General features: G+C 42.4%; 1 protein-coding gene across 3 annotated transcripts in view; it reads right to left on the bottom strand.

Moving 5' to 3' along the window:
* DNAI2 (dynein axonemal intermediate chain 2) overlaps positions 1 to 27,626 on the bottom strand; it is a 53,063-nt gene extending 25,437 nt beyond the window's left edge. Inside the window, exons 1-8 of one of the 3 annotated variants that reach the window (XM_060253030.1) lie at positions 27,474 to 27,626; positions 23,949 to 24,139; positions 21,917 to 22,078; positions 21,661 to 21,782; positions 17,517 to 17,659; positions 16,976 to 17,089; positions 8,176 to 8,315; positions 5,487 to 5,609 (exon numbers count right to left, since the gene is read on the bottom strand). In XM_060253030.1, coding sequence (XP_060109013.1) covers positions 5,487 to 5,609; positions 8,176 to 8,315; positions 16,976 to 17,089; positions 17,517 to 17,659; positions 21,661 to 21,782; positions 21,917 to 22,078; positions 23,949 to 24,131 — 987 coding nt within the window. In that variant the 5' untranslated portion in view covers positions 24,132 to 24,139; positions 27,474 to 27,626. Of the gene's footprint in view, positions 1 to 5,486; positions 5,610 to 8,175; positions 8,316 to 16,975; positions 17,090 to 17,516; positions 17,660 to 21,660; positions 21,783 to 21,916; positions 22,079 to 23,948; positions 24,140 to 26,559; positions 26,650 to 27,102; positions 27,178 to 27,473 lie in introns of those variants that run through there. The other 2 variants (XM_060253028.1, XM_060253027.1) reach the window with 2 other exon arrangements.
* Between the last annotated feature and the right edge of the window lie 217 nt (positions 27,627 to 27,843).

Below are 27,843 nucleotides of genomic sequence, written 5' to 3'. Positions count from 1 at the left end.
CTCCCTGGGCTTTAAGTAGTTGTAGTCTTTTAAAATCTTTCTTCCAAGAGAGGTTTGTATGATGATAGTGGTGGTAGGTACACAGTGTAATTATCAATTTCACTTTCCTGCTGGTTCACAGCAAACGTGCAGTCTCAGCAATTAGGACTTGCTTGGCAGTGTAACAAAGAGATAAAGACGCCTATCAAGAGGGATTCCATGCTGTTTGTACAGATTAGACCTCTTACAAACTGCAGCTGATTCCTGCTCTCCAATCTAACAGACAACCATCTCAGAACATGAACATAATGTTAGAAAATATATCCTTTGATATATTTGTATTTAGAGTAATGGAATCATAGAGTTGGAAGGGACCCTCAAGATCATCTAATCCAACCCCCTGCACAATGCAGGGAATTCACAAATATTTCCCTCTAAATTCACAGTATTAGCATTGCTGTCAGATGGCCATCTAGCCTCTGTTTAAAAACCTCCAAGGAAGGAGAGCCCACTACCTCCTGAGGAAGCCTGTTTCACTGAAGAACCACTCTGTCAGGTAGTTCTTTCTAATGGTTTTTTTTGGTAAAACAATTTTTATTAGTAACATATGGTAATAAATCTATATCTTTATCTTACATCTTTAAAAATTTCTTTTATCTACCCCATATATTACTTTCCACACACCCCTTCCCCCATTACTTGACCCCCACCAGTGTTATTTACTTAAAAAAACAAATATTAAAGGTACCCTTAACTATTAAAACAAAAATTTATATTCTTCTTTTTAAAACTTAATTATTAACAAAAATTGTCCAATGTCCTTTTATTTTCCACTCCTTTTCTATATATTTTCTAATTTTTCCACTCCGTCTTAAAAACTTCTAAATCATAGTCTCTTAATATTCTTGTTAATTTGTCCATTTCACTCCGTGTCATAACTTTTATATTCCAATCCCATTTCTCTGGTATTTTTTTCTTGCTTCCACAACTTGCGCATACAATGTCCTAGCAGCTGAAAGCAAGTACCAGATTAAAGTTCTATCTTCTTTTGGAAATTTTTCCATTTGTAATCCCAATAAGAAAGTCTCTGCAACTTTCATTACTTCATATCCCAATATCCTAGAAATTTCTTGTTGAATCATTTACCAATACTGTTTTGCTCTTTCACAAGTCCACCACATATGGTAGAAAGAACCTTCATGCTTTTTACATTTCCAACATCTGTCTGGCAAGGAAGTTCTTTCTAATGTTGAGCCCGAAACTCTTCTGATTTAATTTCAACCTATTGGTTCTGGTCCTACCTTCTGGGGCCACAGAAAACAATCACATGAGAGTCACATGGTCCCCCTGTAAAAACTCCAATTTACAAGTCATTATTGCCTTGGTAGGACGATAGAAAACTCAGGTAAGACTGAAAGATGGCAGCATGGTACTTTATTACATTCTCATCTATACAAAGAGAGGAAACAAGAGTCTTAAGTTAGTAACTACAGGAGGTAAGAATTTCAGTCCCTGGGAGGGCTAAACTCTCTGCTAAACTCAGTGGTGCTCAACTGAATTTGAGTAACAGATCTGTGTTCAGTTTATGTTGAAGAAGTTTAGGTAGCTGGTACATGAAAAGAATATTCAAAAGTTTTGTAAAACAACTATTTTATCAGAGTTTTTAGACGTATTATTTTATTTTTAAAGGGAAAGGTGGTTGGTACAGACTATCCAGCATGGTGAGGGAAAATTCTTTTTAACACTTGCAATCTCCAAATTAATATTGGACTGAAAAAGTAAAAAGAATGCTCAGGGACTGAATTAGGGTTGTGCATTTGGGTGAATCCTGTTAGGGATTTCTGTTTGAAATTTTATTTCTTTATCTCAAACAGTGCGATGGATCACTGGATCAAATAATCATTGAGAGGCATTTAACATGAAAGCCAAAACATATTTATTTCTACAGGGAAAGGGTACTGGGAGGTGAAAATAACAAACACTATAGAACTACATGCTTACACTAGAAGATCATGTGCTTAATGGAGGCTACTTCCTCCTTTTTCTTGATCTCTCTGCCTGAACAAAGGAAGTCACCTGACTAACTGACCAAACAGACAAAACAGGTTTTCCCGCTTTTAGACCTTGATTGACAGCAGTCAGTATCTTCTTCCCAGGTCATGCAGACAATAGGAAATCATGCACAATGTTAACCCTATAATGACTGGAACTTTAGAATATTGCAAAGGACATACAAAACAGATACATATTTCCAACACCCCTTCTCAATGCCTAATGTGCAAGTCATTTTACATTCAATAGTCATTACTCATTATTCACTGTAACATTCACATCAACTAGATTCATCATTTCATGTAAACGTTCGAATCTAGCACAAGGTAATGGCTTAGTAAGTATATCAGCTACCATAGAATATTGTTGTACAGAAGCTATCTCAATCAGCCCCTTCTGGTGTAGATCTTTCACTAGTTCACATTTAATACCAATAGATCTACTTCTGGCTGTTCTACTTTCCCCTTTACATATAGCAATACAAGCTTGGTTATCTTCAAACATTACAATAGGTACAGGTTCTTTTATCTTGAAGTCTTTCAGCAGATGAAAAATCCATTCAAGTTCACTGCAGGCACTGGCTCTGACACACACTCAGCTTCTGCTGTAGATTGTGCCACTATAGTCTGTTTTCTGCTAGTCCATTCTACAAGTCCATTTCCATAGAAGAACAAGTATCTGCTGGTTGATCTGTAATCTCTCATGCCAAGAGATTCTATAAAGTCCATAATCTTTCATCTTTGGCACAGTTGAAAAGTTCCATTCTCAAGTCTCTCAATCTGTATTCCTAGATAGTGTTTAACATCTCCAAGTCTTTTGACTTCAACCTCTTTGTTCAGCTTCTCAACAATGTCTTTAATGTCTTCTTTGTTCTTGCAGCTCACGACCAAATCATCAACGTAAACCAGAATGTATTGATATTCTCCATCTTTGAGTCTAGTGTACATGCAGGGTTCTGCTTTCCCTTGCTCAAATCCTTGTCGCTGTAGTAGTCCAGTTATTTTGTCATACCAACTTTTCATGACCTGTTTCTAACCATACAGTCCTTTGTGGAGTTTGAAAACATAGTTCTCTTTGCCAGGGACTTGAAAACCTTCAGGTATTTCCATATAGATTTCCTCTGATAAATCACCATTAAGACAAGAGCACTTGCTGGAACTCCACCTATGCCATGCTTGAGTATTTGGTGAAGCAGAAGAGAGCCCTGACTGCCTTGATCTGAGACCAAAATAGTCTGGTTCAATCAGGATGAGTGGTTGACTATCTCTCAGACTGTGAAGGTCCTTCAGCTGCTCTTTTCTGATTTCCAAAGCTTTCTACTAGGCTAGGGGCTTCCCTCCTCCTTCTGGCATTTTCCCGACAAAACAATCGCATGGCCAGGAGGGGTGCTACTACCTCAGTTCTCTCAATGCTGCCAGAGACCCCAAGAAACTAAGATACCAGAGAATTCATAGTGGGGCAGGAGGGAGGGATGTGTGCATGTACACTTGATGAAAACAGTAACAGGAAAGTGCAACACTGTTTTCATCATCAGGGCTTCTGGGAGATTAGCAAGACCACTGAGTGAAGAAGGTGGGTGTGAAGCTCTCAAAGGAAGTGCCCCTAGTAGCTGTACAGCACAGGGGAATGCTGGAGGTGGTGCTCAATTCACTCAGTCATCAGCCACTCCAAACCAAAACACATGTTGAAAATAATACAGCAGCACAAAAACTGTTCTTCATCTTGATGGAGATGAAAGGGATAGAGTAGGATAGAGACCTGTGTGCCAAACAGAAACCAGCAGAATCCACAGGATCTGGTGAAGCTAATCTACAAGTCTCTAATGCGGCATTCTTCTTTGCAGGGGTGTGGGAGATGGGAAAATGAGAGCCAGTGACAAAGCGCAGCTGCAGCCCATAAGGCTCTTCCTCTGTGGCAATGATGGTGTGCAGACTGCTAAGAGAGGAGAATCAGGGTGGACACAACGCCCTCACTCTCACTTTCTCAGACCTTCTCTCGAGAAATGATATGTCATGTTTCTCTGTGTTTTGCCCTTGGGTCTGCCCCCCTCGAAACACTTATTGGTTTTCTCTGGTTTGTCATTGGTTCTGCTGGGCTTCAAAGAGCCCCTCACTTCAGTTTCTGCTGCTGGAATTCTCTGATTCGACAAATGTTCAATTGGGCTTGCACTGCCACATTGCCCTCGGCTTGCACTAAGGCTGCATATTGCCCTTGATTTTGGTGGGCTTGCAAAAGTGCCCTTCTCTGCACTTCAGAGTGTTCTGCTGGGCTTCTGTGTGTTGCCCTTAGCTCTGCTGGGCTCTCAAAAGGGTGTGCATTACCTTTTGCTCTGGTGGGCTTGCAAAAGTGCCCCCTGCACTTCAGAGTGTTCTTCTGGGTTTCTGTGTATAGCATTTAGTGGGGGGGGGGGGGAGGCGGGAATCCTACTGGGATTCTTTGGTTTGGCAGTGGTTCCATTGGGCTTGCACTTTTACATTGACAGTGGGTTCTGTTAGGCTTCTCTGTTACGTATTGGTTCTGTTGGGCTCAAGAGTATCCTGTTTGATTTTGTTGTGCTGGAATTCTCTGGTTTGACATTAGTTTTGTTGGGTTTGCCACATTAGCTTGTGGTTCTACTTGGATTCCTGAGTTCTGTTTTGGTTCTTTGGGGCTGGTATTGATTCTTGGCATGGGAGGCACTGATCGGTAGTTGCTGCAGGCTTGCCTCTTTGTTTTTGCCCGGGGGGGGGGGGTAGGCTGTTTTTCCCCATTGGAAACAACAGAGGATGGATGGGGCACCATCTTTAGGGGCACAAAGAATTGGACCCTTAGTACAATCTTTTTGAAACCTGGGAGTCCTTCTCAGAGCAGACACCAACAGCTCTGCAGCAAATTTGGTGCTTCTACCTTTAAAAACAGCCCCTTGGATCCCTGTGTAATTTCCCCATAGCTGTAATGGACTCCACAGGCTATCATGGATCTGAAAATACCAAATCTGAATACCATAGTGATATTGGACTTCAGGGATATTCGGAATACTGATATTTTTCAGATCCAATATACCCGAATCTATTTTTTTGTCATTTTGATTATTTTAATTTTAAAGATTATATGACTTCTGTTTTGGGATTTTGCTTTGGACCTATATGGAACCTCTATTCCTAAGCATGTGCACTGAAAACAAAAATTGATTTCATAGCGACATTTCTAAACCAGGCTTATTTATTTTGCTGTATGTAGGTATTTATTTATTTATTTATTTCCAACACAAACACAGAGAGATAGCTCTCCATTTTGTCTACCAGCACACAAACATACTCATAAGAAGATATTTTATTTTTTGGCACTCAGGTCCCAATGTTGCCTATTTATGTGCTATGCTTAGTGACTACAGCACTAAAAGGTGAGAAATGGTGCAGAAGAAACCAAGGTTTTCTTAGAGCTCACACAAAGAAGAAAATTCAGTAAGTACTGACCATGGTTGGCTCATACTCCAGTGCAATGGCTCCTAAAGCGTTTTCTAGTATTCCTTTCCTGCTGATATCCATCACCAGTGTCTCAGTAGGCTCAGAAAGTTTACGAATATCCCACCACAAGACCTGATAAACAGAAATGCACACAACTGCTGATGCAAACAATAGCAAAAATGGGCTCCTGTGTTAAAACAGTGTGCAGCTATATAAAACACAGGAAGATGCACTCCTCATACGGTTCAATATCTTATATCACAGTGAACTTTATATGTTTTGTACAACAGTAAATATAAAGCTATATGTAATTACTAAAACAAAATGTTCAAATCCTATGTCTTCAGCAGTAGCAAAGTACTGGTAAATTATTTAATCCACATCTCATTAAACAAGTCCACTCTACAAAACAAAAGTCCTTCAATCAGAGTGCTCAAAGAATTATTTAACATGAAAAAAACCTCTGGAAGACAATGAAACTCTTAGAAAGATGCTGTTGCTCCTGGGGTCCCTTGCCCAATGGAAGTAGATTTTTTTTTCAAGGGCTGGGATTTCCTCCTCACTAATAATTTATACAGAATGGTTAAGCCTTCCACAGTTGCAAAAGTGGTCACTCTGACCTACAGTTTAAGAATCTGACAAGTCCAAGCTATCAGATTCTTAAACTGTAGGTCAGTGACCACTTTTGCAACTGTGGAAGGCTTTACCATTCTGTAGAAATTATTGGTGAGGAGGAAATCCCAACCCTTGAAAAAGACCCCAGGAGTGAGATACTTCAGTGCCTTTTTAAGAGTTTCATTGTCTTCCAGAGTTTTTTCTGTCTTGTTAAATAATTCTTTGAGCACTCTGTTTGAAGGACTTTTGTTTTGTAGAGTGGACTTGTTTAATGAGATGTGGATTTAGTAATTTACCAGTACTTTGCTATTGCTGGAGACACAGGATCTGAACATTTTGTATTAATAGAGTAATTACATATAGCTTTATATTTACTGTTGAACAAAACATATAAAGTTCACTGTGATATAAGATACTGAATTGTATGAGGAGTGCATTTTCCTGTGTTTTATATAGCTGTGCATAATTGCTGGTGTTCACCTTTCCTGGACCACATTATGATGGCTCAGGTGGTCTGTATTCAGGAAAAAATCATGATGACATCGCATCTGAGCTGCCTGCTACTACTTTGAAGCATCAGGGAGTGCAAAGACCTAATTCCTGATCAGCAGCCTTAACAGTTGCAGCATGGTGCTGAAGCCCTTTGCACTCATTCTGGTTTTTCAGTCTTGAATAATACACATTGGCTTTCCAACTAGTGTTTTCAGAAGAAGAAGAAATAAGCTTAGTTGCATTAATTAGGCATTGTGCCTGAAACAGGCATGCTATAGCTGACTGTTCCCATCTCCTGACCTCCCTGAATTGTCTTTCTTCTCTACTCACTTCTTTAGTCTCTATCCTAGTTCCTTGCCTTCTGCTTCTCTCAGTCATTGAACTGTAGGGGTGAAAATGATATGTTAGTCATTTAATTTGAATTCTCTGGACTGAGGCAGGATCTGCTGTTCTCAAGCATTTTTATTAGATTAGTCCAAACCTTAAAACAGTAAAAAAGAGAGATCCAAGGGGCTTGGCTCAAGAAAGCAAGTTGTACTCTGTATATAAGAAGAGGAGTACAAGAGATGCCCAGTGTCATCAGCCAATCTGATAAAAATTGTCACTGACCCAAATTCCCTGACAACATCACACATGGTCCCCAGTTTGAAAATGAATGCAGAAACCAAGGCCATCCCCTCTTTCTCTCAGCCAATATTTCACTTTTATGTCGTTTCTTCATTAGATTGTGCCATACAGAACTCTCCTGCATTTATCAGTCCATTCTACACTTCCAAGCTAGCTCAGAATTCTGATACATCTTTCCCAGTTCACACTATTTATTGAGCTTGGTTTATTCGGTTCCATGGCTGAAAAAGCATTTGCAAGGCCTTAATGGCTGTAGAGTTGAGAAGGAAAACAGGTAGTTCCGGGAGGTCAGATGATCTGTACATGTCATCAGCTATATTCACTACCCTGCATGCAGTTCCTATTCTGCTCAGTTGATAACTGCAGCCTCTGATTTGAACAAAGGGTACAGCAACAGTAACAAGGACATAACTTGTTTTATTACTTTAGGACCACAATTGTATACCATGACTTAACAGCTGGGTTCTCCTAGCCGCTTACAGCATTTAGAGCCAGCGTAGTGAGGTGGTTAGTGGGTATGACTAGGTTCAAATCCTTACATCACCATGAAGCTTAGTGGTCTTGGCCCAGTCACTCTCCATCAGCCCAACTTACCTCACAAATTGTGAGGATAAAACAATGGAAGGAAAAATCAGGTATGGCACTCTCAGCTCTTTGAAGGAAGGGAAATATAAAAATTTAGTAGATAACATATGGAATGAAATGAACACATACAATAAAACCAGGGAACAAAATCGAATGCCAGAATTTTCAAAAATTAAGTGAATCCAGTCAATAAACCCAGCTACAGAATGCCAGTCACAAAGGCTACTCGGACACAGCCCAGTTTAGACAAAATAGAAGAGACTTTATGTCTCCTCAACACAGACAAGGGAGGAGTCAAACAAAGTGCTCAGTTGCCCTTCCTAAACAAAAAGCACCAATTATACTATGGTTTGTTGTTACAAAGTGTTCTGCTTCTTACCTGCCCATCAGTGGAGCCAGAGAAACAATCAGTTCCAGTCTTTGACTGCAGCCAGATCACATTGTAGACAGGATCCCGGTGGCCAAGTTCAACCATGGTCAGCTCCACAGGCAGAGATCCTTTTCGGGTGTCCCAGTAAGCTGAAGGACAATGAAAGAAAGTCAAGAAAGAAATCTGACACTTTCCTCTTTTCCCTCTTCCTTTCAGTCATGGGATTCGTATGGGATGATCACAGCCACTTTCACCAACACTCAGTGTAAGTTGTTCCATATTAGAGATTCCAGTGATTGTCTCTTTTGTCTGTATTTAAAAAACATGGTTAAGGGAAGTTGATTTCATTTTGGTTATTGTGGTACTAGAGATCCTAGCATATATTATTTAATATATGCGAAGTTTCTGGGTTATGAAGACACAGGATAATCATTCCAAAAAGTTTGTCTTAGTTCTTTACTCTACCTCAACATTCCAGTTTTTATGGGGGTCCTTTCAAAAGCAATGCTAGCCTGTGAACATATTTTAGTCCGAATGGAAATCTTCTGCATCTAATAAATGGGGCATACATACAGAATTAAGCAATGTATACGTTCCAGTCAATGTACACTTGATTTTCATTTATGTACAAATATACATTTGTACATCTGATTTTCAAACATAGAAAATGGAAAAGCTTTAAGACTCAGTAGTATAAATGACCTCATACTGGTCACCAGGCCCATACCTACGATGGGGGCCCCTGGGGTCCTGCCCCCTGACTTACTGCCAAGCCACCCCAACTTCCCATCCAGTCCAGACCACTCAACTTCCCATTTTTATTTTTTGTGCCTCCATTCCCATGCTCACCTGCCTATTGAAAAATCCCTTTGCTGCTTGCTGCAGCAGCCATGAGCCGGCATGTCCTGCAAGAAGTCTTCATGCAGCAAGGGCAGTGCCTCCTCCTCCTCACTCTCATCTGCTACCATCCCAGCCCAACTGCCTTCCATCAGCAGCCCACTGCAGCCACATTATCTGTGCACCTCCTTGCCTTACCACGTCTGTCGGTCGGCCCCTCAGCAGCCCGCTGCAACCACACCATTCGTGTGTTGCCTTACCTTACCATGGCATTTCGCCTCTTGGCAATGCCACACCAACCCCTCGATGTGCTGAGCTGCCCAGCAAAGGAACACCAGAACTTGGGAGTGAGGAAACCAAGCGGCTACCTGGCTCTCCTGGACAGCCTTCACAAGAGGTGCTGGGAACCACGGTGGGTGCTCATTCTTGGAGGGACTTATTTTTTTTTGTTTTTCACACTGCACCCTGCCCCTGCCTGCCTGCCAACACCTTGCCCTACCCCCTGACCTCGCAGCTTATCCTCCTTTAATTTTAATTTTGTCAGCTCCTGACCCAGTGCCCCTTGAACATGAACATATGAAGCTGCCTTATACTGAATCAGACCTTTGTTCCATCAAAGTCAGTATTGTCTTCTCAGACTGGCAGCGGCTCTCCAAGGTCTCAAGCTGAGGTTTTTCACACCTATTTGCCTGGACCCTTTTTTGGAGATGCCAGGGATTGAACCTGGGACCTTCTGCTTCCCAAGCAGATGCTCTACCACTGAGCCACCCTCCCTCCCCTTGACTGAAAAATCCTGACTACAGCCCTGCTGGTCACTCCTGATTCCCAGGAAATACTTTGTGCCTTTTCTTGCATTCTCTGCATTGGCTAGAGCAGTGGTCCCCAACCTTTTTGGCTCCAGGGCCTGGTGACCCACTGCAGCCCCAGGGCTGGCAGGGTGGGGGCACTGAATTTGGTCTCACCCCCCTGGGGCGCTGCAACACCTCGCCCCCCTCCACACTTCCTCCTCCCTCCATTTTTACACTATTAAGGCTGGGGAAGGGACCGTGAAGCACCTTTCGGGCTCCGTAAAGGCTGACCTCCCCCCCCCTCCCCATGCCGATTACCTGATAGGCTGGGAAACTGTGCGAAACCGCGGCGGCAGCAGTCAGTGGCAGCTGAAAAAGTCACATGGTCCTTGCCTCCTTCCCACTTCCCCGCCCCCCCCCCCCCATCCAGCACCTCCTCCTCCATTTTTACACTATTAAGGCTGGGGAAGGGGCCATGAAGTAAACAGAGGGAGGAGGAGGCACGGGGGAAGTGGGAAGGAGGCAAGGGCTTTGTGGCTTTTTCAGTGGCCACTGGCTGCTGCTGTCGTGGTTTTGCGCAGTTTCCCGGCCAATCAGGTAATCAGCGGGGGGGGGGGTGTTGGCCTTTATGGAGCCCGGAAGGTGCTTCACAGTCCCTTCCCCAGCCTTAATAGTGTAAAAACGGAGGGAGGAGAAGGCGCTGTGGGTGGGGGACAGTGAGGCTGCACGGGGCCATGAGGGTGGGGGGTGGGGAGCAGCAAGGCTGGGCAGTTGGTTAAAGGCAGGCAACAGCCTGGTACCAGTCCGCGGCCCGGGGGTTGAGGACCCCTGGGCTAGAGGCACAGTTTTCACAGTCAGAGCCAGTTAACATTTCCCTCTGTGGGTAATATTAACACCATTGGTCTATTGGCTGTGTGATTGAGGGGCATTAAAACAACCAAACTAACATCAAAAGCTATCTATGATCAAAAAACCCAAAGTCTGAATCCAGTGGCACCTTTTGGACCAACAAAGTTTTATTCTAGGTACAAACTTTCATGTGTATGCACACTTCTTAAGATATCAAGAAGTTATATTTACTGACACTATGTCTTAAGATAATAGTTTTCTAATTTTAATTGCATGTGAACATTTTAAACAGTTTATTTTCCTTCTCCTTCATACTGCATAGTTTATTGGGATGCATTATAGTGTCTTCTTTCATTATTCTCTAAGTGCACAACCCATCTTTATTGCATTGTTCATTGTATGTGTTATGCAATACATAACTGTTTTTTTTAACTTTGTAATCCACCCTGAAACTCAGTGGATGATGAATGAAACACACAAATAAAGAAAAATAGGGATCAAAAGATGATCAGATAATTCCAGAGTCTTTCCAGTTCAATTACAACCATGCATGACTCCAATACAATTGGGCTGTGATGTTGGGGGAGGGGTGTTTCACAAATCAAATATGTTCTCCTAGCACTGTTATGGCCCTTTGAAGAAACAACAGAGACAAAAGACAGGCATCTAGCTTTTTTCTTCACAGGGCTAATAACTGCTCTTTTTTTGCAGGGAAAGGTTCAATTAGCAAAATTGGGGAGGGGGGGCTTAGAATGATTAAACACCCTTTCCCCTTCTTGTATGGCAATTAATCTGAACCGCTGCTGTGGAACTGAATTCTGCTTTAAATTCTGTCCCCTCGGGATACTGATCTTTAAAGAAATCCCCTCCCCCCTTTTTTCAAAACAGGCAGCTGGTCAGGATCTCTGCAGACACAGCAGGCTTTTGCTGTCTATGGCTCAGTTATAATTAAGCAAGTGGAAGTGACAGAATGCATTTCACTCGACCATTGTTGCATGCCTGGGGAGTCCTGTGAAGGATAAAGTGAAATCAACTCTCTCTTCAATCATTTAAGGAGCGCCTTATAAAGTCCCTGTAACATATACCCCGTCACATCTGATTGGGGCTGAAAATGGCAACCAAAACCTAAAGGGAATAAAATTAAATCAAAGGGTACATGTGATTGAAAGAGTACAAGGATCATAAATGCACTTGGCAAAGTGGGGCTTTGTGGAATGCTTAACAAAGTAAAGTAAAATCTTTCTTGTTAATCAAATGGGGCAATTATGAAGAACAGGGGCCATGTTGCTCCTGGAGAACACTTCAGAATAGCAGCTCTGTATCATATGAGTCCCACTCTGAAGAGAATCCTCAAGAACAGTCTTATTCCAAATGTTACCTGTTCATTCACTCTGTGCTACCATAAAGCCATGTGGCCAGACAAAAGACAAGGTGTGACTTTACAGGCAGGGTTGAATATCAGCACAAATTGGCAAAACTGATTCCTGTGGGGAGCAGGATCCCTCAGGAATACTTATGGGACGAAGTGGAGCATGAGGAATGATCAGTAAGAGAGCTCAGGGCCATTTTATCCTATTTTCTGTTTACAACAGCATCAGAACCTGTCTAAGATAAGGATGCATGTGCAGTCAGAGCTTTGTTGTTTCCTTTGCAGTAATTCTGTATTGTTGTAAAGTGTCTTGTCCCTTTGGCATTCAGACATCACAACAATTTGTTTTCATGATTGCATGCTTTCTCCTGCTTCCCGTTTGGTTTAGGGAATGCCATTGAAGGTCTGTTCCTAGTTTCAGAACTCCTAAATCAAAACTCCCGTTCACTGTGATGAGACTACAGGTGCCTAGACAAACTGGAGTCTGTTTTCTTCCTATAAACTAGGAGCCGATGCTGGGATTAAATGGAGATTTAGAGTTCCAGTTTGTGAACAGGAAAGAAATTTGCCCAAGCATCTGTATAATGTATTTATATAGCAAAGGTGCATACCATTTATTTGGCAAATGGAAGGCTTCCAAAACCAAGAAGACATCAGTCACATTCTGCATGTGAGGGGAGGTAGAACAACCTGTGTTCTTGTCTACTGTGGACAAACAGAGGGTTGTTGTCATAAAACCAGCCAGGGAGGCAGTGGGGCCCTTGGATGACCAAGGGTCAAAGGATTACTGAAGTAGGTTAGGGAAATGGCTGAGAAGCTGAATGCATTTTTTGCCTCCAAAAGATGAGAAGATGAGAAGTGTTTGCCTGCTCCAGAACCACTTATTTTGGAAGGGGTGTTGAAAGACCTGAGTCAGATTAAGGTGACAAGAGAGAAGGTCCTACAACTGATAGATGAATTAAAAACTAATAAGTCACCAGGTCCGGATGGCATACATCCAAGAGTTCTGAAAGAACTCAAAGTTGAACTTGTGGATCTTCTGACAAAAATATGTAATCTTTCATTGAAATCTGCCTCTGTTCCTGAGGACTGGAAGGTAGCAAATGTCACCCCCATCTTTAAAAAGAGTTCCAGAGGAGATCCGGGAAACTACAGGCCAGTCAGTCTGACTTCAATACCGGGAAAGTTGGTAGAAACCATTATCAAGGACAGAATGAGTAGGCACATTGATGAACACGAGTTATTGAGGAATACTCAGCATAGGTTCTGTAAGGGAAGATCTCACTAACCTGTTACAGTTCTTTGAGGGGGTGAACAAACATGCGGACAAAGGGGGTCCAATAGATGTTGTTTACCTTGACTTCCAGAAAGCTTTTGATAAAGTTCCTCATCAAAGGCTCCTTAGTAAGCTCGAGAGTCATGGAGTAAAAGGACAGGTCCTCTTGTGGATCAAAAAATGGCTAATTAATTGGAAGCAGAGAGTATAAATGAGCAGTCTCCACAGTGGAGGACGGTAAGCAGTGGAGTGCTGCAGGGCTCAGAACTGGGTCCCATGCTCTTTAACTTGTTCATAAATGATTTGGAGTTGAGAGTAAGCAGTGAAGTGGCCAAGTTTGCAGATGACACTAAATTGTTCAGGGTGGTGAGAACCAGAGAGGATTGTGAGGAACTCCAAAGGGATCTGTTGAGGCTGGGTGAGTGGGCGTCAACGTGGCAGATGAGGTTCAATGTGGCCAAGTGCAAAGTAAAGCACATTGGGGCCAAGAATCCCAGCTACAAATACAAGTTGATGGGGTGTGAACTGGCAGAGACTGACCAAGAGAAAGATCTTGGAGCCATGGTAGATAACTCACTGAAAATGTCAAGACAGTGTATGATTGCAATAAAAAAGGCCAACGCCATGCTGGGAATTATTAGGAAGGGAATTGAAAACAAATCAGCCAGTATCATAATGCCCCTGTATAAATTGATGGTGCGGTCTCATTTGGAATACTGTGTGCAATTCTGGTCACCACACCTCAAAAAGGATATTATAGCATTGGAAAAAATGCAGAAAAAGGCAACTAGAATGATTAAATGTTTGGAACACTTTCCCTTTGAAGAAAGGTTAAAACGCTTGGGGCTCTTTAGCTTGGAGAATCGCCGACTGCAGGGAGACATGATAGAGGTTTACAAGATTATGCATGGGATGGAAAAATAAGTACTTTTCTCCCTTTCTCACAATACAAGAACTCGTGGGCATTCAATGAAATTGCTGAGCAGTCGGGTTAGAACAGATAAAAGGAGGTACTTCTTCACCCAAAGGGTGATTAACATGTGGAATTCACTGCCACAGGAGGTGGTGATGGCTACAAGCATAGCCAGCTTCAAGAGGGGGTTAGATAAAAATATGGAGCAGAGGTCCATCAGTGGCTATTAGTCACAATGGGAAGCAAAATTCTTGCTGCAAATTTCTTGCTGTAAATGCAGACTGTGTGCCCCAGTGCAAAGATCACACCTGAAACAGTTTTCCCCTCAAGGGAATCATGTTCATCATGCTCATGTCTCTTCTACACATTAGTAAGGAAAAGACAGAGAATACTGCAGCTGCAAAACTCTTTCCGAAATTCAAAATGGCAGTGGGAGATGGTTATATATTGCATTCACGTGTGCTTCTCTGTTGTTGCCCTCACAAGAGAATGCATAAAGACAAATAACAGTCTGAGTGCACCTTTGGATGAAGACAAAATTCATCACAAACTTTCCAGCAAGGAGACAGTCTCAGAGGGTAGCCATGTTGGTCTGCAGTAGAACCGCTAGATTCGAGTCCAGTAGTACCTTAGAGACCAGTGCACAGTGCCTGTGGGATAGGAGGCAAACCTTTTCTTGCCAACAAATAGCCTCCTGACTTTAAACAACTTCTCACCCACAATAATGCACTTCCTAACATGGGCACTGAATCTGAGACCACGACCTGCAACAAACCAAGATGCCAACTCTGTTTATGGGAACTGACAACACAATCACTGAATGTAACACCACCAGCCATACCACCTCAGGTTCATTCACCCGTTCATTTTCCAGCATTATATATGCCATCAAATGTCAGCAATGCCCTTCCATTCTCTACATCAGACAAAGAGGTCAGTCCCAATGCCAAAGAATAAATGGACATGAATCCAACATTAAAAACTACAGCATTCAAAAACACATGCAACAACATTTTAATCTTTCAGGTCATTCCATTGCTGACCTAAGAATGGCAGTCCTCAAACAGAGAAGCTCCAGGGGGTGATTACAATGTGAGATTACTGAACTTGAGTTCGTTCACAAATTCAGAACAATAGATCCTCCCCAGGGCTGAATAGAGGCACAGGATTCTTATATCACTGCAAATGCTAATTCTCTGTCAACCAGTCATTTCCCCTCTGCTCTAATCAAGCTGATTACAGCTCATATTGTACATCTGCACATCTACTTCCTTCTTTGCAACACCCCTCCCATCTTCTGACCAGGATATAAGGACTCAGAGATCTGTATTCCAACTCATACCAGACAAAGGGAGATCTGACTCGCAAAAGCTTATACCCTGAAAATCTTGTTGGTCTCTAAGGTACTATGGGACATGAATCGATCAGCAAGAAGAAGCTCTGCACAGCTGACAGGAATACTGTTGATGCTAGTGTCACCAACAACCCAGAAGGGATTGTGAGGTTTTCTTGCTTTTAATAGAACTTTTTAATAAGAATCAACTGCTCTGGATAAATACTTCAGGGCAGGGCTTTTATGGTAGAAAAAGCCCAACAGGAACTCATTTGCATATTAGGCCACACCCCCTGATGTCACTACTGTTTCACATAGGGCTTTTTGTAGAAAAGGCCCAGCAGGAATTCATTTGCATCTTAGGCCACACCCCCTGACACCAAGCCAGTCGGAACTGTGTTCCTGTGCATTCCTGCTCAAAAAAAGCCCTGCTTCAGGGGGATATACAGGAAAATCTGATTTTAATCTTCTTTTCCTTAACACTGTATTTACTTTTTAAAATCAACAACTCATCTTTTTTGTTGTTATTTCTGTTTCTGCTTCCTGATTCTAAGCATTTGGCTTCAAGTACATGAATAAGATAATGACTTGGATTCTGTAGTAAATTTCTACAAATAGAAATTGATTCCCCCCTCACATTGCTCCTGGGGTCCCGCCCCCAACTCCAAGGAACAACAGTTCAGAGATCACTTTGAGCTGCAATAGGTAGGGGAGAAAGTCCCTTCCATGGACAGGAATCCTTTCTGTCAGCAGAGCTTTATTATGGGATCCAGCCCTATGTGGAAAGCAAAGTCATGGTTATGTGTTTTCTTGCCACCATGTTTAAATTCTGTACCAAGCCAGGTAAATTCCGGGCCATGCAAACGTAACACATCCACACAATTTTCCATTGTTCATTCTTATTACAATACTTCTCTTTATTTTGAGGGCTTGGTGTTCTTGAATATACTACAGCAAACCATTCCATGTTTTCTGCCTTACAGAGGCTTCAGTCAGCCCAAAGAGATGGGAACAGAAGTGTATCAAGTTTACTGATTATTTAATTTTGCTTGCAAAAGTATTTCCAAAACATCTAAAACCTCATCCATGGACTCCCTTTGTTCTCACACTAAGTAACCATCCATTAAGCCTGGATATTGAAGAACACAGATTCCAATTTATGTTATTTTAGATATGAATATCCATAATCTTCTCATTAAGAAAACCCATGTGCAATTTGAAAGCTATAAACATTTTGAAACAAATAAGTTCAATAAATGGTATGTTATGTATTTCAAAGTTCATGCTATGTTTTGTACAGGCCATCTTCCTTCATTTCCATCTCAGAACTCTAGGAGCCAAGATTTGTTGAGTGCGGATTGTAGTTACTAGAGTCAAAGAAATCAAGGATCTGAATAATATAGTCACACTCCTCAATAACTGTATTTGCATCTATTTCCCTTACCAATCTGTCCATTGTAACAGCCACCAATCAGGATATGCGAGTCTTTGGGGTTGTATTCCAAGCAGATCAGAGGTGAGGAAGGTCGGATAACCATTTCTGGTTTGTTGGGGGTTTCTAAGAAAGAAAATGTATTATGACAGGAAGGAAACAACATGCATTGTTTCCCCCCTCTAGATTCCATATTCAGACTCCACATCCAGTTCCCTCCAGAGTCCATATTCCCCTCACCCCACACACACAGAGCTGCCTCAGCCATCACCCTCTCTTAAGCATGTTTGAGCTGAGACTGATAAATTCACCTGGCAGCTCAGATACATTGAGAAGAGGGACAAAGGAACAAGAGGCAGAATGAGCAGTAGGGCTAAGATTTTAAAAGCTTTATTAGGGCCACACAAAATCAGGTTCAGGGAAAATTTCTGCTTCCTCCACAGCATGAAGGACAGATATGGCAGCAATTAAAGTGCACAGTCAACTTCAGTCCCCACCCAAGCCCTATTGACAAATATGCAGAAGGTTTCGTTTCTGCTGTTCTCTCACTTACCTAGATCCCATATATAGGAGTCATAGCTCATGTCTTTCGAACTCCGCTGGAACTCTAGGTTGGAATAAGCTACTGCTAGTCTCCGACTTCTGTCAGGATGCCAGGAAAGATGTGTGGCTGTTCTCTTCACTAAGTTTGGGTCTCTTTTGGACAACAAAGCAGAAGGCAATGGCATCTCATAGGCTATTCAGTGAAATCTGAGAATTTTTAAATTTGTGCTACTCAAATCCTTCAGGTCCTTAAAAAGTGAAGAACAGTATGCAGCAAAGTTTTACTGATCCTAATACCAGCAAACCTTATATTGCAGAAGTTGTCACTGTGGCTTAGTTAGGATAAAAAGGTAAAGGTAGTCCCCTGTGCAAGCAGCAGTCGTTTCCGACTCTGGGGTGATGTAGCATCACAATGTACTCGTGGCAGACTTTTTTACGGGATAGTTTGCCATTGCCTTCTCCAGTCATCTACACTTTCCCCCCAGCAAGCTGGGTACTCATTTGACCGACCTCAGAAGGATGGAAGGCTGAGTCAACCTCGAGCTGGCTACCTGAACCTAGCTTCGGATTGAACTCAGGTCGTGAGTAGATTTTAGGACTGCAGTACTGCAGCTTTACCACTCTGCACCACGAGGCATATCCTCCCAGTATTTCTTTCATCTAATAATCCTTGACCACCGGTTTGAAATTATAAGACCCTTCTCCTTAGATACTTTCTTCTGCTGATACCTTGTCTTGTATAACACTCTGGGTTTATCCAGTGGAAACCAAAAGAGTACTTCGATGCTGAGGTATTACCACTCAGGGGTCCAAGTTTTACTGCAGTCTGACTGGCATTCAGTTCCTGTTTCCAACTGAATGCAGTCATTTGAGTTCAAACCACTGTTAGGAAAATAAGGTGTACTTCATAGAGATGTGAGGCTGCAGCAATTCCCCCTAACTGCGTGATAGTGTTATCATGCACACAGCAGCTTCCAAACAGAACCAGAAAGTGACAACTACGTATGATCATAGTCTTTTCATAACTGAGTTTTCTCTCATGTATTGGGACTTATGTGTGCTCCAAAAAATTACAGCCTTTGCGCAATGGGGTTTAGTGTGATAGCTTTCCTGTGCCTGTTGCTTTTCTCTTCCACACTCTCCACCAGTTTTCCCCACAAAGCGTAGCAAAGACAGTTATGGTAATTGGATGCATGGAGAACATAGCTGTTGGAGGAAGAGTTAAGTGCCCTATTTTGCCCATCCATCCCATTTCCACATTGCAAATCCCTGCCCACCCCCTACATGCTGCTACTTTGCATTTGGGAGGCAGCAACCAAGATACGCAATCCATGTGTGCCATGCTGTTCAGCCCTGAGCCATTTGCAAGGAAGTGACTGAAAGGACCTTATTGTATATTAACCCAAAAACAGCCAGAATGATGTTCAGTGCTTGCTCTAAAGGACTGTCAATGACCAGCAGCTGGAAGTAATTTACAAGTATACTGAATAATGAATACTAGCACAAAAGAGGCATTCCCCTTTTTCAAACACCGACTATACAGGTGGTTTTTTTAGGACAGCTAGAAAATAAGAAAAGCTGAATGGGAGCAGACCCATGGGTCATTGAGTTCAGTACCACAGGACAAATGACATGCCTCTGAAAGACCAACAAACAGGGCCTAGAGGCCAAAGTCTCTCCCTCTTGTTGCTTTCCATAAACTGGTATTCAAAGGCACACTGTCTCTGAATAAGAAATTCCATTTAGCTGCTACGGCTAATAGTCAGTGATGCCCCACCCCATCATTAGTTATTTTTCTCTAAACTGAAAAGTCCTGAACTCTATTAGTCTTGGGTCCTCCCGGCTGTGTTGGGATAAAGGTGGGGTACTTTTTTTTTTTTTTTACTGTCAAGTCACAGCCGACTTATGGTGACCTTAGGGTTTTCAAGGCAAGCGACGTTTCAGAGGTGGTTTGCCATTGCCTACCTTTGTATTGTGACCCTAGTATTTCTTGGTGGCTTCCCTTTCAAATACTGACCAGGACTGACCCTGCTCAGTTTCTGAGATCTGACAAGATCAGATTAGCTTGGGCTACGGAATATATAAATACTCCCCCCCCCCAAAAAAAAAAACCCTTCAGAATTTCTTTTTAGGGAATAAACGTCCTCTGATCAGTTTGCCACTCTCTGCAGCTTTTTCAGCTTTACAATATCATAGCTGCTGGGGGGCAACCCGAATGGTATGCAGTATTCCAAATGTGGCTCCAGTAAAGGAATGTATGTGGGCTTTACAATACTCTTTTATTGTTATTTCCTTTTGATATAATCCCTAGTATAAAATAATTTTCTCTGCTGCTGCATCCTTGAGTCATTCACCAAGCTATCCAACACCATCCCAAGAGATCTCTCTTGGTCAGTCACCATCAGTTCAGGCTCTATTAGCATATGTGTAAAGTAAGATTTTTTTTTGCTTCAGTGTGTATCACTATTCACATATTTTTTACTGAATCGCATTTGCAAGGTTGCTGCCAATTTGGAGAGTTTCTCTTGGGTCTCTTCACAAGTCAACTTCATTCACACCATCCTGAATAACTGGGTACTACCAGCAAACTTAGCCACCTGATTAAAAAAACTGAATAGGAGTGGTTCTATTAGAGACGCTTGGCTATTGCGGTACTTGCTCTGCAGCTTAAAGAGGGCTGCATTTGCAATTACCACCAACCAAAATAGGTTCATCACCACTGCATGTTTTGTATGTCACTACAACAAATAGGGAGGGACGGTGGCTCAGTGGTAGGGACGGTGGCTCAGTGGTAGAGCAACTGCTTGGGAGGCAGAAGGTCCCAGGTTCAATCCCCGGCATCTCCAAAAAAGGGTCCAGGCAAATAGGTGTGAAAAACCTCAGCTTGAGACCCTGGAGAGCCGCTGCCAGTCTGAGAAGACAATACTGACTTTGATGGACCAAGTGTCTGATTCAGTAGAAGGCAGCTTCATATGTTCAAATAAGCAGACCCTTTTAATTATCAGAGTATATAGTCTGAGTATGGTTGGGATCTCTCCCCACTACCACTGAACCTTAGCCAGTCTTTGTCTTTATGGAGAGAGTGGAAGGGCTTGAAAACCAGACTTATGACACAAAACAGTGCACAGGCTTCCAAGTTTTCCAGAACTCTTTATTAGACTAGCTGGTTTTTTAAAAATGGCTCTCTGTGTTAGAAACTCTTTTCAAGTTGAACTCTAGCATTGCAGGTTAGCACCTCCCTCAGAAGCCTTCTCTGAGCCAACAGCAATGTTGTGAAGCCTCTCTTCTTAGGAAGCATGTTCTTCCCTCCAGACCTTCTTGCTCTCTCTCTAGCAACTCAGGTGAGAGTCAGTGAGACAGTCAAGTACAGCAGGCTGCCCATGAGGAAAGGGGAATAAAACCACCCTCTGATCACTGTGGCTAGGTTGCTCCTTTCCCAGGTGGCTGCTGTGGTGGTTGTGGTTATAGTCTCCTTTGCAGCCAGATTGCTGTCCTCCTGGCAGCTCTCTGAATGCTGGGATGAAAACATAGAGATTGCAGTGAAGAGTAGGGGATTGCTGGAGAGGACAGGCATTTTACTGCCATCCTTGGCATAAGATTTGCAGCTTGCCCATCCTACAGTCCCTCTGGTTATGGTCATTTCAAGGTGGGAACTACCATAAGCCCACCAGCCAATGTCCCTGCCCACTTTCCTGAACCATGGGGTGGGTGCTGCATTGGTGAAGTGTTCAGGCAGTATATTGAAGAGCAACATGTGGCTCCTGAGCCAATGAGTAACGCTCCTTTACTAAATCATGACAGAACCCATCCTCTTTTTCCATTATTAACCTCTTAACTTTTGTTAAGAGCCTTCTGTAAGTCTAGTGATAAGTAAATCTGGATCAGCTTATCTACATGCTTGTAAATAATTCCAAGAGATTGGTGAGGAAGGACATCCTTTTGCAGAAGCCATATGGATTCTTCCTCAGTAGGGCTTATTCTTCTAAATGTTTACTAATTCTAATAATAATTTCCACCATCTGTGGCTCTTTTGATCACAAATCCAGTAGCGAGTAGCCAACAAAAGCAGCTGTTATACCAGAGCCGATAATCAACCTGAATGGATTAGAAACAAATCCTGAATGCATAGAAGCTTCTGGTTGCTAAAGAGTTACCTGAAGACATTGATAGTTTTTGCCGATGGAGGCTCATCAGTAACTCCTGCTGGCTCCTCTTCCTCAAAGTACTCTTCATAGATATTGATGGCATTATTCTGTTTGATGCAATGATCCATCACCTATAAAATGAGTAATGAAATTGATGAATTGATGATCAGACAGCAGTCTTTTGAGATATTCTGGAAAAAATAGGCTGCACAGCAGCCCTGTCAAGCTGTAACGTGTGTAAACAGGGTGTCCAAAAGAATCTTACACTGCCAAGTTGTGTGATGATATTAATGTAGTTCTCATCCTTTTCAACTTTTTTCCGGAAGCGAATTGTTTGTTCCATTTCCAGAGGGTTGACATCTTTAGGCCAGCCACCTTCCACATGGTTAATGCCTCGAGTTTCCATCTCAAACCGTTCTGTGTTAACCTAATTCAGTGGAAAACCAAAAACTTGTCTTCAGTTTCTTTACTATTAGAGACCTAATTGTTCTGCTATACGTGACCATTCTTAACAATGCATTGGTGATATGCACAAGGACTGTTAATTCTTGATGCAAGTGTACATACAAGCAATCAGTTCTATGTTCTTTCTAACTACTGTGCCAGACAGAGAGAATTCTGACTGACTGAATGACCTTGTATGTCAATAGTGATAAAGGAACAAGACTGTGAACCAACTAGCAGGCAGCACAATGGATGGATGGATGCTCTGACTTAATGTAAAACAACTTGATTTGCTAATAATGCCAACCACTGCAGCCTACATCCATATATTCCACATTTGGAGATTCCTCCCATGTATGGAGCCATATGGAGAAACTTCAATGTGAACCCAGTTGACTATAAAGGTAGTATGGTATAGTGACTAACAAGGACTAGGGAGAGTCAGGACCATCCTCAGTCTTCCATGACACTTACCAAGTGACCTCAGGTCAGCCACTATTCTCAGACACATCTACATTACAGGGCTCTCATAAAAACACCATGTGGTGTAGGAATGGTGAGTCATAGTCATGAACTAACTAAGATACAAACTATGTAAATAATTATCCAGTGGTAAATCTGACTACTCTGAGATGAGAGCTAGTCTCCTGCTGTCTCTACAGGGCCCTCTCATGCACAGAACTTATTGGAGATACTTCAGAGTGAACTGCTGTATTCAGATCAGCCTGCAATGGTAGCATAGCAACATACAAAACTGCCTTGTACTGAATCAGGTCATTGGTATATGGTGTCTACTCAGACTACCAGTAGCTCTCTAGGATTTCAGGCATGTAGAGGTCTCTCCCAAACTTGCTACCCAAGTCTGTTCAACTGGAGATGGAAGGGAATGAACCTGGGACTTTCTGTGCCCAAGCATAAGTTCTGCTATGGAGCTATGACCCTTCTCCCAGCAGCTGGTTTCATTAACTCTACTGTAGCTCTGAAAATAAAATGCTTTATTTTCTTCATGAAGGCCAGCTTGCATGCTTGATTTGGTAGTGTTGGATGATATTATAGCTACTTTGAGGCTGGGGACAGACATTTTATTTTAAGAGACTGTGGAAAGCGGTTTGAACCAGGAAGTGTTGTTTGTGGCATAGGCATTTATTATACTATCATAGCAGGTTTGGAAGGATTACATAGTGCTTCAGAAACATGCAGTTCCATTTTGACCAGAAGTAACAATAGGGAAATTAATATGGCATAGGACACCATACGTTGGAGATATCATTTCAGCCCTGTTAAAACTATCTCCAAGCAATGACATGACCAATGAATGAGAAAAGCCACTGCTGCAATTTTCTTGCTGCTTCCTTCCCACTGCAGGTGGTTGGTTCTGCATGGGAGCCTTATAGATAACTCTTATGATATTACAATAAACTTTGGAAGCATGGTTACCTCGTCCCTGTAATAGCCAAATGCAAAACTAGAAGAAGAAAAAACAAGTGTAAAAGTGACTATTAGCTATGAGTTTTGGGTTGGAAGATACAACTTGCGATGAAAATGCCATTTCTGGTTTTGTTATTCATTATAAAAAATTAATTATTAGTGTATAGCTTTTGAGTTTCTAGCTCAAGGTTATATTTTAACACCATTAAAAGATTGCACTGAACCATATCCTGCCACTCCACTAAGAGAAGTTGGAAGGTTTCCTCCAGCCTAAGGAGTCTTCCTCCAACTTAAGCGGCTCTTTCTCTGTTCAAATTTCTACTTTAATTGGAGAGAGGCTTCTGAGCCTGGAGGATAAAATACCGCAAATTGAATTGTAGTTGCAGGCAAAAAATTCACATACTGTAGAAAGATGAGCACTCTACCTCATGCTCTGACATGTCACTTGCACATTGCACTCCAGTATCAATGGGGTCTTTTTCTATAAAATTCATAGCTTGTACTGGATCTGGAAGAATATCAACATTGACTTCTGGCACTCGGTCGGAAAAGTTGCATTGTCGACCGTACTCACTGCGCTTCTTCACGTAAACATAGACAATCTCCATGGTGGCCACTACAGATGCAGGGGAGAGAAAAAGTCCACATTGTTCCTTTGATATCACTTTTAAACTTTTATTTTACTGTACATTATGCAGTCTACAAAACAACACTGGGTGAGGCAATACGTCATCTTTGCAGTAGGCCTGGCTTAAGCATTTACAAAGAATGAAGCAGCAGATTCTTGTTAACTGAAGACTAGATAGTGAGGAGTAATCACTACAGTGCTGAAAACACTGGTGAACTTTACATGGGTGTGCGTTGAGAGAGTCTATGAAAGTAAAATTGCCATCACAACACTCTAGAAATTTTCATACTAGACAGCTTTTCTGTTATAGGGATATCACATTTTTCTTAGCATTCAAACTACAATAATCTGCCACTGGATCACACACCCCACTTCCTGGGAATTTACTAAACTCATGAGGAAAGTGATTGCATGGGTATCACAGGCACTAATTGGATAGTGTCTGTGCCAACATGGCTAAGGAGTGATGCAATATACTCTTGACCATTCCATGTTTATAAAGTGAATAAGCATCATCAAGCTGCAACTGATTCATGGCAACTGCTCATGGGGTTTTCAAGGCAAGAGAGGAATAGAGGTGGTTTGCCATTGCCTTTCCTGTTAGTTTGGGTGGGAAATCGCACAATTAAGGAACGCTGTGGGGCTAAAATGTTTCTCAACAGTAGAACAGAAGAGTTCTAGCAAATAGGGGACCCAAGATGCATAAATCAAAGGGAAGCCACTTATATTGGAACCTGAGGGAGATGCAGGTAGATAAGACAAAGGGCAAAGAAAAATACTTGAAGACTAGAGATGAAGATGAAGAAGATATTGGATTTATATCCTGCCCTCCACTCCGAAGAGTCTTAGAGTGGCTCACAATCTCCTTTACCTTCCTCCCCCACAACAGACACCCTGTGAGGTGGGTGGGGCTGGAGAGGGCTCTCACAGCTGCTGCCCTTTCAAGGACAACCTCTGCCAGAGCTATGGCTGACCCAAGGCCATGCTAGCAGGTGCAAGTGGAGAAGTGGGGATTCAAACCCGGTTCTCCCAGATAAGAGTCCGCACACTTAACCACTACACCAAACTGGCTAGAGAGATTAATGGAAACAGTTGCCAGAAATCCACATGCAATTTATGCCAGTACATTAAAACAATCATGTATTTCTTCACTATGCTCAAAATGACATATAGAAAAGGCCAGGAACAAAGATACAGAATCCATTTTCCAATAACAGCCAGCCATATATCTGAAAAAGTAGGGCATGAAAGCTGTTGCATGGCCCAGCACCTGGCATTTAGAGGTAAACTGCTTCTGGATACAGAAGTTCTATTTAACTATAATTATTAATAAGCCTTTAATAAACTGTATTGTCACAACCCCCAAGCCAGGTCCTTCTCTTGTTATTGCATTATAAACCATTTTACCAAGAACAAGTTCCTCAGACTAGAAAGTTGTGCATCACCTCACCACATACAACCTCCTTTTATATTGTTAACATTAGGCTCACTGCCCCTTCAAGTGTGTGAGGTGAAGCAGATTTGTTTTATGTAGTGTGCCTTTGACACATACATAAGACTAATACTGAAATAGAAAGAGCATTCCACTCCACAAATCCAAACCCCACTCCCCTGGGTCTTACAGAATGTGTAGTGGCTAGTCTGGGTTGAGGATGACATAAGAACATAAGAGAAGTCATGTTGGATCATCCAATCCAACACTCTGTGTTACACAGTGGCCAAAAAACCCAGGTGCCATCAGGAGGTCCATCAGTGGAGCCAGGACACTAGAAGTCCTCCCACTGTTGCCCCCCCTCCCCCCGCACCAAGAATACAGAGCATCACTGCCCCAGACAGAGAGTTCCAACAATATGCTGTGGCTAATAGCCATTGATAAACCTTTGCACCATATCCTTATCCAGTCCCCTCTTGAAGCTGTCTATGCTTGTAGCCGCCACCACCTCCTGTGGCAGTGAATTCTACGCGTTATTCACCCTTTGGGTGAAGAAGTACTTCCTTTTATCAGTTCTAACCCGACTGCTCAGCAATTTCATTGAATGTCCATGAGTTCTCATATTGTGAGAAAGGGAGAAAAGTACTTCTTTCTCTACCTTCTCTATCCTATGCATAATCTTGTAACCTTGATCATGTAACCCCTCAGTCGAGAAAGTCATGCACAACAGAACAAATTTATTTGGGTGGTAAGCATGATTTGTAATTCCTCCCCAGGCCAGTTGGCCAGCTGACACAATACCAGAGCTTGGAGACATGTTATACTTAAAAGTTACAAAGTTTATTTTTTCAGTGGCTTTTAATGTAAATACAGTAACTAGACAGCGTAAACAATTTCACTGTTTTTATCTGGGAAAAGCATTCAAACCCAGTCTTGTTAAAAATCAGTCACTATAGTCAGTTCCTACTAGACTCACTTGCTCTTCCCAGTCAAGGACCCCTCCTTTCCCTTCCGGCTCCAAAATGCAACTGCTCTTTTTTTGTCAGTTGGCTGTGGAAAGTTGACCTGCTCAGGGTCCCTCCCCCCATTCACTTCAGAGTTCCATTTACTGAAGGGATCTCATTGGTCTGCTCTGCCCAGGAAAAGCACAGGGTAGAACCTTCTCCTGTCCATCACACCTATCCACCCAGATTTACATCAGCTGGAAAAAAAAATCTACTAAAGAATAAAATGGCAGCAATTAATACTAATGCCAAAGAGAGCTGAGAGGTGAAGAATAATAAGGATTAAGAACAATGAAAGGATAGGTGGGGTAGACAATACTAGTGCCAAATAGAATTTGGGAGTTGGGGAGGAATAATGAGTAATTGAAAATGAAGGGTCAGGTGGGTTACACATAATAAGATGGCAGCCATTAATGATAATATTAATGCTAAATAGAGTTGGAAGGAAGAAATAATAAGGATTATGATGTACTGCAGGAATGCGTGGAATAGTCAAAAACTGAGCAAAAGAACACCTGGGCTGAATGTTGACTCTTGTTTCTTTCAGTGCCACAGCTCAGCCTAGAAGCAGGAGAAAAGAGCAGAGTGCCTCTGAGCATGTACAGAGTCAATGCCCTTTATTGCACTTGATTAATCACAATTAACATTCCGGACATCTGGGGTTAAAATTGCCAGATGCAGAGATTTGAGCCTCCGCACCTCTCTTGCTCGCAATGAAAACCCCGCTGGGAAAGAGGGTGGTAGCGAGGGTTAATGGGATCGTCGTCAATAGCCTCGAGCGCGCCCCTTAACGCAAAGAGGCGAAATGGAGCAGGAAGGGATGCATTTCCGTGCCCTATCCACTGCAATAGAATTACCGCCCCCCCCCCCCGCCCCCAGTTCTTACCCAACTCCTCTTACCGACCGCAGCTTCTGTCGATCGGAGCAGCGTTTATTCGTTGCCTAGCAACCTCCCAAAGGGACATGTGACGATTTGGGCGGAGATCATGGCTATAGCGGAGACGATCCTTCCTGCCTTCTGAATAGAGGGCAGGAGAGCAGAGTGGGAAAAGGAGGTACCCGGGGAAGACGGACGGTAATTGAGGGGCAAGCAATTACAAAGCCCCTTCCCGACGTAGTTCTTAATATATGAAGGAAACGTTGAGTAGAAGCAAAAATACTAGTGAAGCACAGTAGTGGGAAATGCTGGATTAGGATCTGGGGAATTTTGGATCAAATCTCACTCAACCATGAATCCCGCCTTGGCTGGCTCAGTC

The sequence above is a fragment of the Heteronotia binoei genome, chromosome 13 (assembly GCF_032191835.1).
Source record: "Heteronotia binoei isolate CCM8104 ecotype False Entrance Well chromosome 13, APGP_CSIRO_Hbin_v1, whole genome shotgun sequence".
NCBI classification, from domain to species: Eukaryota; Metazoa; Chordata; class Lepidosauria; order Squamata; family Gekkonidae; genus Heteronotia; species Heteronotia binoei.
This window is presented reverse-complemented; position numbering and strand designations above follow the sequence as displayed.